The sequence below is a fragment of the Acanthisitta chloris genome, unplaced genomic scaffold (assembly GCF_000695815.1).
Source record: "Acanthisitta chloris isolate BGI_N310 unplaced genomic scaffold, ASM69581v1 scaffold7757, whole genome shotgun sequence".
NCBI classification, from domain to species: Eukaryota; Metazoa; Chordata; class Aves; order Passeriformes; family Acanthisittidae; genus Acanthisitta; species Acanthisitta chloris.
In genome coordinates, this window is record NW_008682409.1 from 89,836 (window position 1) to 105,102 (window position 15,267).

The 15,267-nt window shown below is 39.9% G+C and overlaps 1 protein-coding gene across 2 annotated transcripts in view; it reads right to left on the reverse strand.

Moving 5' to 3' along the window:
* Nucleotides 1-15,267, reverse strand: part of PPP2R5E (protein phosphatase 2, regulatory subunit B', epsilon isoform) — a 69,154-nt gene that overhangs the window by 15,973 nt on the left and 37,914 nt on the right. For both annotated transcript variants that reach the window (XM_009078525.1, XM_009078524.1), the window contains exons 2-3: nt 13,613-13,809; nt 1,449-1,550 (exon numbers count right to left, since the gene is read on the reverse strand). In XM_009078525.1, coding sequence (XP_009076773.1) covers nt 1,449-1,550; nt 13,613-13,809 — 299 coding nt within the window. The remainder of the gene's footprint in view (nt 1-1,448; nt 1,551-13,612; nt 13,810-15,267) is intronic.

Genomic DNA, 15,267 nt, shown 5'->3' on the forward strand with positions numbered 1-15,267 from the left:
TTTCCAGGCAGGCAGAGCTCTTCAGAGCTGCCTTGAAGCTTTTAAGATTCTTATTTTCTGTGAAATTTAAATATAAATGAGGGATGAACCTACATTTCAACAGACTCTAAATTAGAGAGCACAAAAGAGTGAAACAAACTGCTCACAGGCAGGGATTGTGCATGCAACTGTAAAATAAAATCCCCATTGCAGGCTGAGATCAATTGTGCTCCTTTGCTCACAGAAATTCCCAAACTCCACAAACTGTTATGCAAACTTCTCCTAAATGTACCAGTGGTGCAAGTTTTTGTCCTAACACACACAGTGTCTGCATCTGCATTTTCTATAAAGGAATTTACTGCATTAGTATCAATGATGCTTTCATCAAAATTAGTTTATGTTCTTGGTTCAAACCATAGAATCACAGTGGTTTGGGTTGGAAGGGACCTTAAAGGCCACCCAGTTCCTCTCCCTGCCATGAGTAGAGACACCTTCCACTAGCCCAGGTTGCCCCAAGCTGCATCCAAACTGGCCTTGAACACTTCCAGGGATGGGGCAGCCACAGCTTCTCTGGGCAACTTGTTCCAGTGTCTCAACACCCTCACAATAAAGAATTTCTTCCTAACATCTAATTTAAATCTCTCCTCTTAGTTTAAAACCCTTCCTCCTTGTCCTATCACTATCTGCCTGTGTAAAAGTCCCTCCCCCTCCTTTTTATAAGCTCCCTTAAGTACTGAAAGGCCACAATGATGTCCCCTGAAGCATTCACTTCTCCAGGCTGAGCAACCCCAGCTCTCCCAGCCTGTCTCTGTAGGAGAGGTACTCCAGCCTTCTGACCATCTTTGTGCACTCCTCTGGACCCACTCTAACAGGAGCATGACCCCAGATCTGGATGCAGTGCTCCATGTGGGGGTCTCAAAATATCTCCTTTTGACACCTGAAACCCCAGAGGAAGTGATGACACTTGGCAATGAGGATATATCCTGCTACAAACACCTGAAAGCAAACCTTGCCTCGAGGAGAAAGAGGAGGACTTGGATAGGGATGCAGCTTATCATTCATTTTTCTGATCAGCTGCCAACACCTGTGCACTTTTGTATGAATATTAACTACCCTCAGCAAAGAAAAACTGCCAGCAGTAACATCCCCACAATGCTCTTGCTGAAGCTGTTGAAAAACACTTGTGCATCAGAACGGTTTGGAAAGCAAAGTAATTTTTAAACCAGTGAAGGAAAACAGGAATATGAGGGGCACCATCAATACAATTTTGAAAGAAAGCTTCAACATTCTGCAGATTTCACCAACTTCTCTCCTGTCTCTGTAGGTACTACATTACAGCCATGAAGAGTATTAATAAATGTTAGTGTCTAACAGTCTAGTTTGGATTCACAGGTGAACAGAAAGCTGAGAAAATTATTAGATATATTAAGCAATTCTAAGCATTTTTTCCAAGGTAAGTGATCAAAAACCTGCAAATGCGGCCACGATGCCTCCAGGGTGGGCTCATCTTCTTCTGGATCAAATTCATTGCTGTCACTAGGTGGGAGAGTTCTGAAGATATTGCAAGATACCTGAGAAGTGAAAGAAAGAACAATGAGATCCGTTTTTCAAACGGGTACCAGATTTCAGGACTGTATGTCTGTACCTACTCTATCCTCCATCACTTAAGCACTGTTTTTTCTCCTGCTGTCTGACAAAGCTCTTTAGCAACAGCACAGGGCTAAGGAACCTGTCACTTTACAAACCTGCCACCAGCCTTGGCTCTTCTTCTTTCCACTGATATTCCACTGTCACCCAGTCTGCCACCACATCCCAGAGGAGCCCATCAACATGTAATTCCCAGTCCTGCTGGACAGTGGGCTGAGAGCCATGGCTGGTTAGGAGCTGAGGGAAATACCATCCACATGCATTTACAAATGTTTTCTTACAACACTTGGTTATTTTTCTTCGCACAGAGGAAACATTAATGATTAAGGTCTCATCTGTCAGCACTTGTTAAGCGCTGCCAGGGCTACTCACACATTAAATGGTTGGACACCTCATGCCAAGTACAGAACTTGGTACTAAATGAAAGCAAATAATAGTATTTGCTCGACACTTAGCCTACATTTTATTTCATGGTTGGTTCGCTTTGCTTAATCTTATTTAGAGGTACTTTGGTGAGACTGCTTGGCTTTGTGAGGTTCATGCTATCAGCAAAGACTGAAGCAGAGTGCTTTCCTGAGTTAATTAGAGTGCTGAATGGAGCGTACAGCTTATTATGCAGCAAATCAGATAAACTGCAAACATGCTGTAGGGCCCTTTCTGCACTTGGAAGGTGATGATGTGCCTTCCTTGCACTCTGCTCCTGCGCGTTTGACCCATCTCTAAGCTGGTTAATCAAACAGCTGGGAAAAGCAGCATGTTATCTCCTAATCTATACATGACCCCTTCATGGGAGTTCAGACAAACTAAGCTATTTAAGAAACAAAACTCGTATGTTCTTCAACACCCTGATTTATTTTTCCAGCCTTTTGCTCCTGTGTATGTTTTAAAGTTAGCCAGTAAGGCATATTTTCAATGTTGGCAGGTTAGAAAGGGCACTGTAAAACCCAGAGATTAAATACAATTCAAATATTGATAAAACCAGATTGAAATAGAGTGAAGTTTTAGAATTTGCAAGACAAACAGAACAGATACAGGTGCTGAATAAACAGAGAGATGAACAGAGAAGGGCAGGAAAGCACATGTGGCGCATAAGAGTGAGGGATGTTCACTGAACGCAAAGGGAAAGGCACAAGTAGGGTAAAGCAAGGCAAACCAGGGAGCACAGACAGAGGTCCCACTGGTTTCTGCTGGGATTTTTCCCTTCCTGCCACAAGAGGGTGTGTGCCACTGCAGTTACAGCACCGCAGGCTTTTCCAGAAGCCCCCATTCTATGCAAATAATCGCGTGTTTTCAAGCCACGTGGCTTTCAACCTGGAGAGAGACAGCTCAGGCTGCACCCTGTGCTGAGAGCTACTGAACTCCACCTGCCCTGCACACACACGTGCCAAGTGACTCCCAGCATTCATTAGGAGATGCTCCTTTACTCCCTTCTCCATCCTCTTCCCCTGACTCATTCACATCTCTCAAGAGCCTTTTCACAAAAAGACATTTCTAGTCCCATGAGAGGTCAAATAACTATTCCAGGAATACACACATGTTACAATTTGTCTTTCCTCAAGGATTCCCTGAGCTCCTCCTTCTACTATCCCTGATATGAAAAAGCAGAGAGAGCAGGAGAGGGATCAGAATTGGCAAGACAGAGTTTTTACTGTGGTAGAGCACAGGGCAAAAAGGATAGACAGCCCAAAGGATTCCCAAGTAAAAAGGGGGAAATGTACCTTGGATCCAAACATCTGGGATTCTAAAATACTTACTCAAGCATTTTTGGTTAATGCTTCACAGTCAAAAATCCCAACTTTCTTAGGATTTGGATCAAAATAGGAAACTAAGAAAACCAAAGGCAGCTTTGCTTTTTTTTTTTTCTTTTCTGCTTTAAACTCCATTTGAAACAAGAAAGAAATTTTTCTGCAAATTGAACCATACATGTATTATTGGAACAACAAATCACCGACAACATAAGCATTCATCAGCTGTTTTGTTTAGAAACTGGAACAAATACAAGCAAAACCTGCAAGGAAAAGTACATACTTTCAGAATGAAAAGCTAAACAAAGACAAATTCCTGTGAGATGTCAATTAAGCCAAACCAAGCCTCAAGCAGTCAGTGCCAGGGCCTTACCAGCATGACACAAGTATGAAGGGTTCAGCAACAATTAGTTAAGTGCCAGCACTGACACCTGGATCTCCAGCTTGGAACAAACCCAGTATGATTTCTGGAGAGTGCCTATTAAACAACACCAGTCTCAAGGCAACTCAAAAGCAGTTTTTTTGCATAAGAAAATTAACAGGCAGGAGTAAATGCAATGCAAGACAGAATATGGTCCTAGAGTACAGTTTGCTCTCTTTAATTTTCTTTTTTTTTTTTTTTGCATTGAGAGTAAAGATAAGCTACATGGAGCCAAAATGGAGATACTCTCCCGAGGAGAAGAGACAGAACAGGTTATCTTTAAGTGATTTCCCCAGGTTATCATAACTTTAAAAGATAATGTGTGCCATTACAGTTACATTAATCACCACAACACAGCGTGATAGCTCATTTACATGCAGTGTCAATTTATAGCATGCTTATCTAAATCAGTAGCCTCTGGGTGGTAAATGTTTATAAGCCTCTAAGGGAGAACCAAAGGCAACAAGTTCTTCCATGCATGAACTGCCCAGCTGTACATTGGAGACTCTGACAGCCACCACACCAAGATGGGAACACACTGCATGGAATCTGGAAAGAATTTCTCTCGGATAGGCATAAGGTAGCTATTTAGTATTTATCCCTGGGCCCAAGCAGCATGCCAAAATTCCTTCAGCTGGATAGCTGAATCATTTCTCTTCTGACCTCTCTTGGATCATCAAGCCAAAGGACATCCCTGCCAGCCTGCATATGCAGTCCCTGATGATTCCTCTCCCACAGCCAACTCAAATGACTATTGATCAATACTGACTTCCGTCTGCCACTGATTAGGAACACCTCCAAGCCCAGATGATATTTTTGTGAGGCAAACCAGAACTCTAATATTCTAGAAAGTTGTACCATGACAGATCTTTCCTCTCTGTCCTCAAAACCATCTGCACACTGTCCTCCATGACTGTGCCTTCCAGAAACACACCAACTGGGTGTACAAAAGTGGAAGTACATCACTGCTCCTCCTCTACGCAGAATTTGAACACCCAAGTGCCAGAAACCAATTTAACAAAGCAGTTAAATCTGCTCATTGGCACTGAATTTAAAATTTTCATGATCAAAGTGGAAATGCTGAAATGACAAATGTTTAGATTGGAGAGGCTCAGAACCCTCTGAGCTCTGTGCCCCATCCAACCTGGCCTTGAACACTCGCAAGGATGGGACATCCACAGCTTCTCTGGGCAACCTGTACCAGTGCCTCACCACCCACTGAGTAAAGAATTTCTTCCTAACATCTAACCTAACATCTATCTCCAAGTAGAAGCAAGAAAAAAATTTTCCAGGCAATTACAAGTCAATGGCAACTCATTGAAAGCAAACAAGCCAACAGGGAAGGCTGCTCTGATGACTGGGACCTGGCAATGCAGAACTACGAAATCACAAATATACAGCTAAAAGCAACAAGCTTCAAGAAAGCTTTGATTTTATCACCACATTTATATCTTAAATAACTTTTAGAAAAGTAAGTATTGAGAGGCTCAAGTCTGAAGTCAAAATGAATGTTTTAAGGAGTCCTCTCTTTGTCCCTCACTGGAGTGCTATAAAAATGACAATGCTGTACCAGAAACACTTCACAAATTCAATTGCAGCTGAACACTCCTACTCTGTACGGTTTGAAATGAAGATTTTTATCAGTAATAGTTTTCCTGAATGAAGGCTGAAATGAAAATAAACATACATGCAGTGAAGTTTAATACATTCACTACATAAAACCAGGGTAAGTGAATCCCCATTTAGCTCACAGGGAACACCTCTTCTTCCACTTCAACTATGTGGAATCATCCCAATAAACCCCATGTACATACAAAATTGAAGCCCAGTATCTCTGCACACACAGTGTTTAAATCGCTGTGCATATTAACAACATACAGTAACAATAAAATGTGATTAAGCCACAATGTGAAGCTATGCTAACCAGGAAACAACTCTGGCCCCTGGAAAAGACACTGAACTTGTCTGAAACCTATCTGCATATGTAGGGTTTTAATATTGTTTATGGATTTACACAGTTTTGAGCCTGAAGCAACTACTGCAGTCGCTCAGCTATTATCTCTCTATAAAACCCATTGAATTGTTCCCAGAAGTTTGACTAAAGCACATCTTACAAAAAGTAATATGTAATTTTATCTTAAAAGATTACAAATTATTCCACCAGCTCTCCTCTCCTTAAGTTTTACTGCTAGTTTAACTACAGCACTGCTTCTGATTTCAAGGTTGAAACTGTCTGACACCCAACTGGTTCTTGTTAAACCACCACATCCCTTACATCTGTATGTATATTTGCATATGCAGTATGTGTCTATTTATATATAGGTATTTTTACATAGGCATGACAGTTCTCAAACTCTGTGCTGTTAAATGGAAAAACAGAGCTCCTGAAACCAGGCACTTGTTGGTTTCTCTGTTTGTTTTTCATCCTGTGATTATTTTTGCTCTCTTCCTTTGACCTCCCACCTGTGGACAAGTACACTGGGGTATGTATAAAAAGCCAGACCATCTCCCTCTTTTTTTCTGCAAGTTGTCGTATTAATTTATCAACATTCACTTCTTTCAACAGTGCACTGTACCAGAAATTCGTATTAAGATACTCATGATAGCAATCCACAAAGCTCAGGTCCTTTTCTGCACCACTGCTTGCCTGAACACAGCCTTTCAGGGCTCAATACTATGTGTCTCCTTTTTGCCCAGCAGCATTGCTTTTAACTTGGCTGCATCAAAATGAACTACATTGGGCTGTGAACACAGTCAACAATCCAGATCAAAGGCTGGAGGGGAAACAGTCCTCCTCATCTTTTCTTGACCTTTAGGTCTTCTGAAATTCAATCAATAACCTGCAACAATTTAGCTCTAGATCTGAGCTCCTAAACTTGTTAGCTTATCATCACCCACTCTGGTAGTGGTAGCAGCTTCCATCCACACAGATAAGCAAGCAGCAAAACTGAGATCTTTGGGTGATACTACTCTTGGCAGGGAATGGCAAGAGGAGTGAGTTTGTAGAACAGAACAGCTGATGCTCAGGTGCATTGTCCACACCATGTGCAGCTGGAGGGAGGAATTTCTTTCTAGTGATCTCTTGCACTGAAAAAAGCATTAGCTATCCTCCTGCAGTACATGGTTTGTTCAAAAGGAACCCAATTTACAAATCCTGAGACTCCTCATAGAACAGTCTGGATTGGAAGGGACCTTAAAGATTAGCTTGTTCCAACTTTCCACTATCCCAGGTTGCTCAAAGCCTCATCCAGCCTGTCCTTGAACACTAGCAGGGATGGGGCATCTACAGCTTCCCTGGGCAACCTCAGCACCCTCACAGTCAAGAATTACATCCTAGTATCTAATCTAAACCTGCACTCTTGCACTTTAAAGCCATTACCCCTTGTTCTAATATTGTTCTCTATCACAAGCACCAAAGTGGAGTGAGAACAAAAGGGACATCCAAGAGCACAGTGATGATCTGAGTCAGAAGTGTTAGACCCATCCACAGGCAGCACCCCTTGGTACACCTTCTTGCTGCTGGAAACTGGAGCTCTGAAATTCCACTCTAGGTCACCTAGACCCAAACCATATCAGGGTACCCTAGTAGTAAGCGCATTCATCGCTATCTCCATGTAACTAAGTTTTGAGATGATCCAATGGAACAGTTATTTATTTATTGCGCTCCCAGCTCACTCTATACAATACAATCTAAAAAAAACCCCATCACAGTAGCTCAAATATCTTGGACAAATTAAAGCACAGGACCAGCAGAAAGAGCCCCTCACCTCTAGAGCAGGCACCAGATCCAGTGAAATCCTGCCAATACATGAACTTGAACTCTAGACAGCATTACAAAACTCATACTGTCCTGGACTCCAAACTAAAGAACAAAACAAACAATTCCAAACCTAGCAAAACAATTCCCCAGAAGATTCATGTTGTGCTTATCTACAGACACAACGCTGGAAAGGTACAAGAGGATGACACAGCCAAAATGGGGGTGGCGGTGGAAACACCCTTTAAAAACTTTTAAAATAAAATAAAAAGACAGCTGCAATAGACACAAATACTTCTTGGAATAAGAAACAAGAAACTTTTTTCAGTTTATTTCTTTGTTTTAGACCTAGTCACTGTACTATTATGCAGATAAAGTCTGACAGAAGTAAGGCCTATGTAGCCAACCAGAGGAATAAGGGATTCGGGTAAATATAATTACATACTGTCGGGAAAAATTATTAGGGACAACTGCTGCAAAAGGAGCTGCCTCCAACTGATTTTTTGAGAAGAGCACAGAACATCAGAGCCTCTTTGTTTAATAAGCATTGTGGGTTTTGTACGAACTAGGTGTATAAAGAATGTGAATAACAAAAACATCTAACAAAGGTATTTGGAAATAATGAATAAAAGAAATCAAAGTTAGATTCTTTTTTTGCTTCTACAGAACTGAAAACCTTCACATTAAAGAAACAAGTACCGAATTTAAAACACTATGTGACTTTTACTTTCTTTTTTTTTTTTTTTTCAACAACAGCATGTTTGCTCCATCATGGCTGCACCTACATGACAATTTTTAATGAAAAAACATTTGGGGGTGTCAAAGGACACTGCATTTTCCTTTCAGCATTTCAGATGGTTTCAAAACAATCTGTTCCTCTTCTACTGATTCAAGTTGAGTTTAGTTCCTAATATTTTACAGAATTCTTGAACTGATATAAAATTCCTATTAGAAAACAGAACCTTATTTACCAATTCTTGTAAGAGTACATGATTTCACTTTTTTCCCCTTGAACTCAAAATGACATTCAGTATTATATATTTAAATCCAATACAAGATCCAACAAGAATGTATGCAGAGAGTTCTTGCTAAATCAAAAAGGTAGGACTGAATATAGGTAGACCTGCAGAAAAATCTCTATCTGAGAACATTTCAATAGAGAAAACCCTAAATATGTCATAGTTAGTCATAAGATACAGCTAAAGCTATAGAAAATAAAAAAAAAATCAGAATGCCTATGAAGTCTAACAGCTAGAACACTTCCTAAAAATAGGTTCCTTCACATGCTAAAAAAATCATGGCCTAACAAGATATTCTTTATGTTTAACAGGTCTGTCACAAACAAACTCCTGAACAGACTCTGCCCAAACATCTGCTGAAAAAACCTGCAGTAAGATTTATGTCAGTAGAAAGCAAGAAAAACAAAAACAAGGAAAAAACCCCAGAATCTGACCTTTAAAACGCATTTTTTGTGTTTATTTGGGTATTGATTTAACCAAGTTTCTTTCCCTGTGTTGCTCAACACAGCTTCTGCACCACATGATGTCTAGTATGATGGTTCACTTTGGCTATAGAAATGACAGCCTGATTTTCCTTGGTTTGTCATTACAGAGAAGATAAATATGACAACAGGAAGCCAAAGGCATTTCTGCACTTAAAAGAGAGGAGAACAAAGTACCACTATTCCTTTCCAAAAGGTGTATCTCAGGAGCATTTCATTAGCCATCTCCTATGGCCTGGCACCGCTCACAGGTGTTGCATCAACATCAGGGGTTGGGTTCACAGTGCTTAAAGCAGCACGTAGGAGAGCTGAAAGGCTGCTCACCAACAAAGAGACTCATCCAGATTTCTCAGTTTTACAGCCTGTCAATTTTTCCCAGCCCATTTTTTAAATGAAAGAAATCAATTTCCTCAGTCTGTGTCTTAATACCCAGAGAACACACAGAGCCCTGCCACATACACCCTTTAGGATACCACAGATAATAACAAACATTTATTTCATTCAACTACCATTGCTTAATCTACCAGCAAAATCAGCATCATTAGTTTAAGCCTCCAGAGTTTGCTCAGACAGGAGCAAATTTCAGATTAAGTGTCCAATTATTGGCTCATAAAGTCATATTACTGGCATTTCCTTCTTAGCACAGTGTGGCTTAATTGGCAAGGGCCTTTTTTTGCTAGGACCAGCCTAATTCTGAAGAATGTCATCTGCCCTTCTGAACAACACATCACACTGCAGGGGAAGCACACTGAGCAACACCCTCCTGAATAAATCTGTCCTGCTCACAGCCATTAACACAAATCCCAGTCACTCTTCCCATCACCCCATATTGATGGCAGTGACGAGGCCACTGTCACTTGCTTTGGTGGCCATTAGTACCTTCAATTTTACTTTACTTTTTTAAAATAACAAATAATATGTCCAACAATGTATCAAGCTAAAGAGAGTGGGTTTTAATCTTCTTTAAGAAGCAGATTTGCACACAGGTTGACAAATAGCCACATGATTTAGCTGTATACAACATCCTATCATATGCTTGGGAGAACAAGATGAAAATATGTGACATTACCAATATGGATAAAGGTTTTAATGGCATAAATTTCAGATGGCCAGCAGAAAAAATATCCAGGAACTGTTAAGGTAGCTACCATGAATGACTGTTTTACAAACTCTTGTATCATAATACCACCACATTTTAGAAGCAATTAAAAAACTCAGAGCTCCTGATGAATTTTACTGGCAATCTGTCTGTAGACTAGGATCTATGTAGCCAAACTCCTTTTGGGTCATGAACAGAGATCACTAACATACACATGCATTATAAAACCTTCCACAGATATTACTATTTTTTTAACATTTTAGATAATTAAGATGGAAAATCACTTTAACCATTAAGCCTTCTCTACAAATATTAGTAACCTTTAATATACCAGTTTCAGATTGATATGACTTTTTTTTCCTGCTCTTAAAATAATGCTAAACTCACAAAAGAGCTTCTTTTTTTCCCACTTTACCTCCAAATCACAGTAGCCCAAAGGGCCAAGCAGGAAATATTAATTCCTAGACTCATAAACACTGAACATAACAGGGAAAAGACCTTCCAAAGGGACAAAGAACACCTGTGCTCCATTTTGATTGGGTTTAAGATCCTGTTCTTTCAATCAAAACACTCCCATGACAATTGTGGCAGGCAGGCAGTGGGGACACTAATTTGATCAGGACATAGACGCTGCTGTTTTCTTTGCTATCATGACAGGTCTGAGACTGTCAGCGTGACAACTCCTTTGTGAACACAGTTGGAGCCCTAGGTGAAAATCCCCAAAAGCAGATAAAGGCAGCAGTTGCACTCATGAAGTCAAACTGTGCACAGCTAAGTCTAAGTGCAAGATTATGGGCACGAATCTGCTTGACCCAAGAACATCCACTTACTGCAAAGAGTAAGTTACACCAAATACAGTGCTTCAGCACAAAGTGCATCCCTTCACCAGGCAGTGTGTGCTGAAAACTTATCCCATATAGTAAGTCCTACCTTTCCCTCTAAAACCTGTGTAACTGTGCTCAGAGTGATGGAGAAGTCTTGCTTTTATAGGCCAAGACCAGGAGGAAAAAAAAATAGCATTTTTACCAGATAGCCTACCTGTAAAACAACAAAATACCTGCAAGCCACAAAAGCCCTGATGATGTGGGTGAGTAGAAATGCTGCATTAACATTCATTGGGATGACTGACAGAAAACATTGATGCATTTGCTATGGATTCACTCACAGAAATTCAATACCAGAGCACAGCATCCTGCTCACACGGAATACAACCATCAAAGTGTTTTTCCAGGAGCACACTGCTGGTGATGACAGGCACAGTTAGGGGACTCCAGCTTGCCAACACCTTACACCTTCATCAAAGCTCAGGTGACTGTTGCAGGCTACAGTTTAGTAACAAAATCTAAATTTTACAACTTTCTTTGGAAATTCTTTAGGAAAAAAACACGTGCAATTCCCTAAATACTTAGGCATCCTTTTATTTGTAAAAAGTTCAGGTTTGGGCAGTCAGGGGCCACTGAGTAGTCAGACACAGGAGTTGAGAATATTTGCAGTCAGTGCCCTAGAACTGAAGAGGAAACATAGCTTGGGTTCAGCACTGGAGCCCAAATGCAAGGCAGAAGAAAGTAAGATAAAGAAGGGCATGAAACAACGAAAGCTCAAAAATGAGCTGAAACTGGAATTCCTGAAGCTCCAGTAGCAAACATCTATGAAATGCACTGGAAACATTCAGGCTGTATCCTTATTTCCAGTGACTCCTCCATATCATAGTTACAGCCTGTATTTAAGGGACTTATTTAAAACCATGTTCTCCAAGTTATATAGGCAATGCATCATTTCCTGAAGATAAGAACTGATTTATGAATCAACACAAGTGACTGCAGGGACAGAAGGACATGATACCAAAGGGGGTTTATGGCTCTTCTACAGTTCCAGGCTCAGATTGTTTCATAGATTATGACTTGTGATTCAAATTGAACTTTATATACAGTTACAGATCAAATTCTTCCTGTTTCTTGAGGTCCAAGCTAGGACAACACTAACCTGCAGATTTTTTATTGCTGCAATAAACATGTACAACTGAAGGAAATGTGAGAACACAATCTCAGTATCAGAAAAGCTAAAAAAACCTATCTAATTCTCCAAGGAGGCCAGTTTGGAGGCATCTACCATGGACAGAAGCAGCACATTTTATTGAAGTTACCTGTGCATCACTGTCCTGTCTATGCAGAGGGTGTGATACACTTTGTTCATCACAAAGTTTACATACAAAATTAAACTAACGTTTGCAAACCATTTATATACCACAGTGCAGCACCAGCAGAACTGAGCAAAGAACTAGTCATTCTGTGTTCTGACAGGTGTTTGAGTGGTACAGGAGACCACATGCTGAACAAATAACACAGCAGACTGAAAAGCAGTTCATTCAGAAGAGTGGTCCAGCGCAGAAGGGGCAAAGGGAGGGTGAGGGAGAAGGGGAAGAACCTGATCACGTAATTATAGCTTTCTGACAATGCAAACACACAACAAAGCCATATTAGGATTTTTTCATACACCCTTAATCCTGTTTTTTTCTTCATGATTAACTGCTTGATAGCTCTGTCATAATTTACAGCTATTTTTAAGTATTACAGACAAGCAACACAGCATGTCTCTGTGTGTCAGAAAAGAAATAAAAACCAGATACAATGCAATGTAAAATCTATTCATGTTTTTCTTCTTACAGCACACAGTCAGTGGATTCCATGACCACATACTACCGTTAGTAAACCAACATCACCATCTCTATATTTAACCACTTGCCTTCTCATTTAGAGAGCAGCTTATAAGGGTTCTGCATGGGAGTACAGAACAAACATTTCTCAGCAGTGATGGATTTTGCCAATTGCAATGAACATTCTTCACCATGTCACTAGCATCTGGTAGTTTCCATTTTTACATTGAAAACACTATTATTTGACAATTTCTGTACACAAGGTATGGCTTTGTTGTTGAGTAATCTTACTCTAACAGCAGCTGCTAATGAATCTACCTAACACAACCAGGAAATTTTCACAAATCCCAGACAACATCTTTAGCATTTATTGTTTTAAAATTATTATTCGTGCATACTTCAAGTTATCTCTGTCTGAAGTAGACACTCGAAGAGCTTAGAGAAAGCTCAGAGATAAGAAACTTGCAAAAATTATCCTATTACTTATACTGGGAAGGAGAGGGAGGGTAGGTGGGGGGAAGCATGAGTGACTCTGATTTGAAAGCAGCTGGCTTTATCCATCAGGAAATAACCCAGGTATCCTTTCATACCTTTGTGACATTATAATAACCATCATCTACTTCACTTTAATTAAGAATATATAAAATTTAATATTTTAGTCATTGGAGAATTATCCCCAAGTGATGTCTAGTAACAAATACAAACCAAAGGCCTCATTTAATCCACCTACTCCAGGGTTCAATTTCGCCCGTAACACGTAACTGGAATTGCAAGCGGATTTAAAGAGACCATGAGAAAGAAGGAACTCACCATTCTAACTACTTCAGGGTAAGTCTGCTCTGTCAAACAGCCTCTGCTTATTGTAATGTAGTCCACCAGTTCATTAAGAGTGGAGCGCTTGTATTCTTTCATTTTAAGGTCTGAAAGCGTGTCCATGAAGTCAAAAATGACACAGCACTGTTGAAGTTTCTTTAGGAACAGTTCAGGCTGCTCTGAAGATGGAACGTCTATGAAACAAGAAAGGAAATCTGTGTGAGTCTGGCATCTTATTATACAAAACAGGATTTCTTTTTGAAGATCAATTTCAAAGGGAAGCAACATTCATACAATTTTTGTAAAACAGAGCTCAGATTAACAAACGAACCACTTATAGGAACTGCATTACTATTGTGTGTTTGAGATCTTGAACATGTGGTAGAAGGAATTTAATCATCACCTGCTATTAGGAAAATAAAGTTCACCAGGCTGAAGTGGAGAATGCAAACACAACCTCATTCAAGACTTCATTGTACAATACACCACTACTTGGACTGCAGGCTGGCATTCACCATCGTTAACTTACACTCCAAAGAAGGATGAAAGAACTGTCAAACACATCAAGCTTGATTAATTTATATTTCTAAAAACACTGCGTCATTTATAACCCTACATGAATATACATGAACACATATATGAATACACAGGCAAGACTATAATTCCACAAACAAGTTTTCAGATTGAATCATTACCCCCACGTCGACACCTTCCATAGCAAAATCAATTTTACTGAAACAGTGAGGATTTATTTGCTGTACTATGAACACATAACATGCCTCACAGGAACATTTTCACCAAAAATATGCACTTGACCAATAAAGTAAGCAGAAAATACTACTTGCTGCTATTGCTCTGTCTCCTTCTCACCAGACAGAAGACTTAATAACAAAAGGAATGTGATCTTCTTAGTGGTTGGTTAGTTTACCAAATGCATCAAAAGAATACAGAGATAGCTTTGTTTACCCAATGTTCATGTAGAAAACAGGCTAACAACAGTAGAAAGTTGCAGAAATTAAATACACATTTTCACTGTGAAAGTTTGCCCTTAGACTAGGGAGCACTTCACTACCTTTGATCTATCTTTGTTTCTTAAGGCACTAATGCTGCCTTAGAACCAAAATCCAGAGAATGACCTTCCAAGCCACACACAATATGTAAATGAAAACTTTTAATAGCAAAGAATTGATGTTTATTTCCTAAAACTTGGACATACTATAAAAAGCCAGTCTGAGATGGAACTTCTCACTGCTGACAGAAGAATATGTCAAGTTAAGGAATACTTGGCAAATGCTGGAAGCTGTCAGTAATTGTATGGTAATTTTAAGTAGTTTTAAGGTTTAAGTATCATGGATCTGTTTTAATTAAACACAGTGCTTAAATTTAATTAAAAGCAGTGCTTAAACACTGAAAAGAATAAACATAGATTGCAGTACAAATAAAGATGCAACAGTTTATTCAACCTTTTTCTGTTTACAGCGCTGCAGCAGTGACAGGATTCAATAGGTAGCAAACTGCATCCTGCAAAGAAAAACCAAAACCTTGGAAAGTTGAATTGATGCTCTCAGGCAGCACACACCAGCCTCATATTCATTAGACTTGGGTACACTCTGCAGCAGCTGTGCCCAAGAGAAATTAAGGGGGGGGGGGGG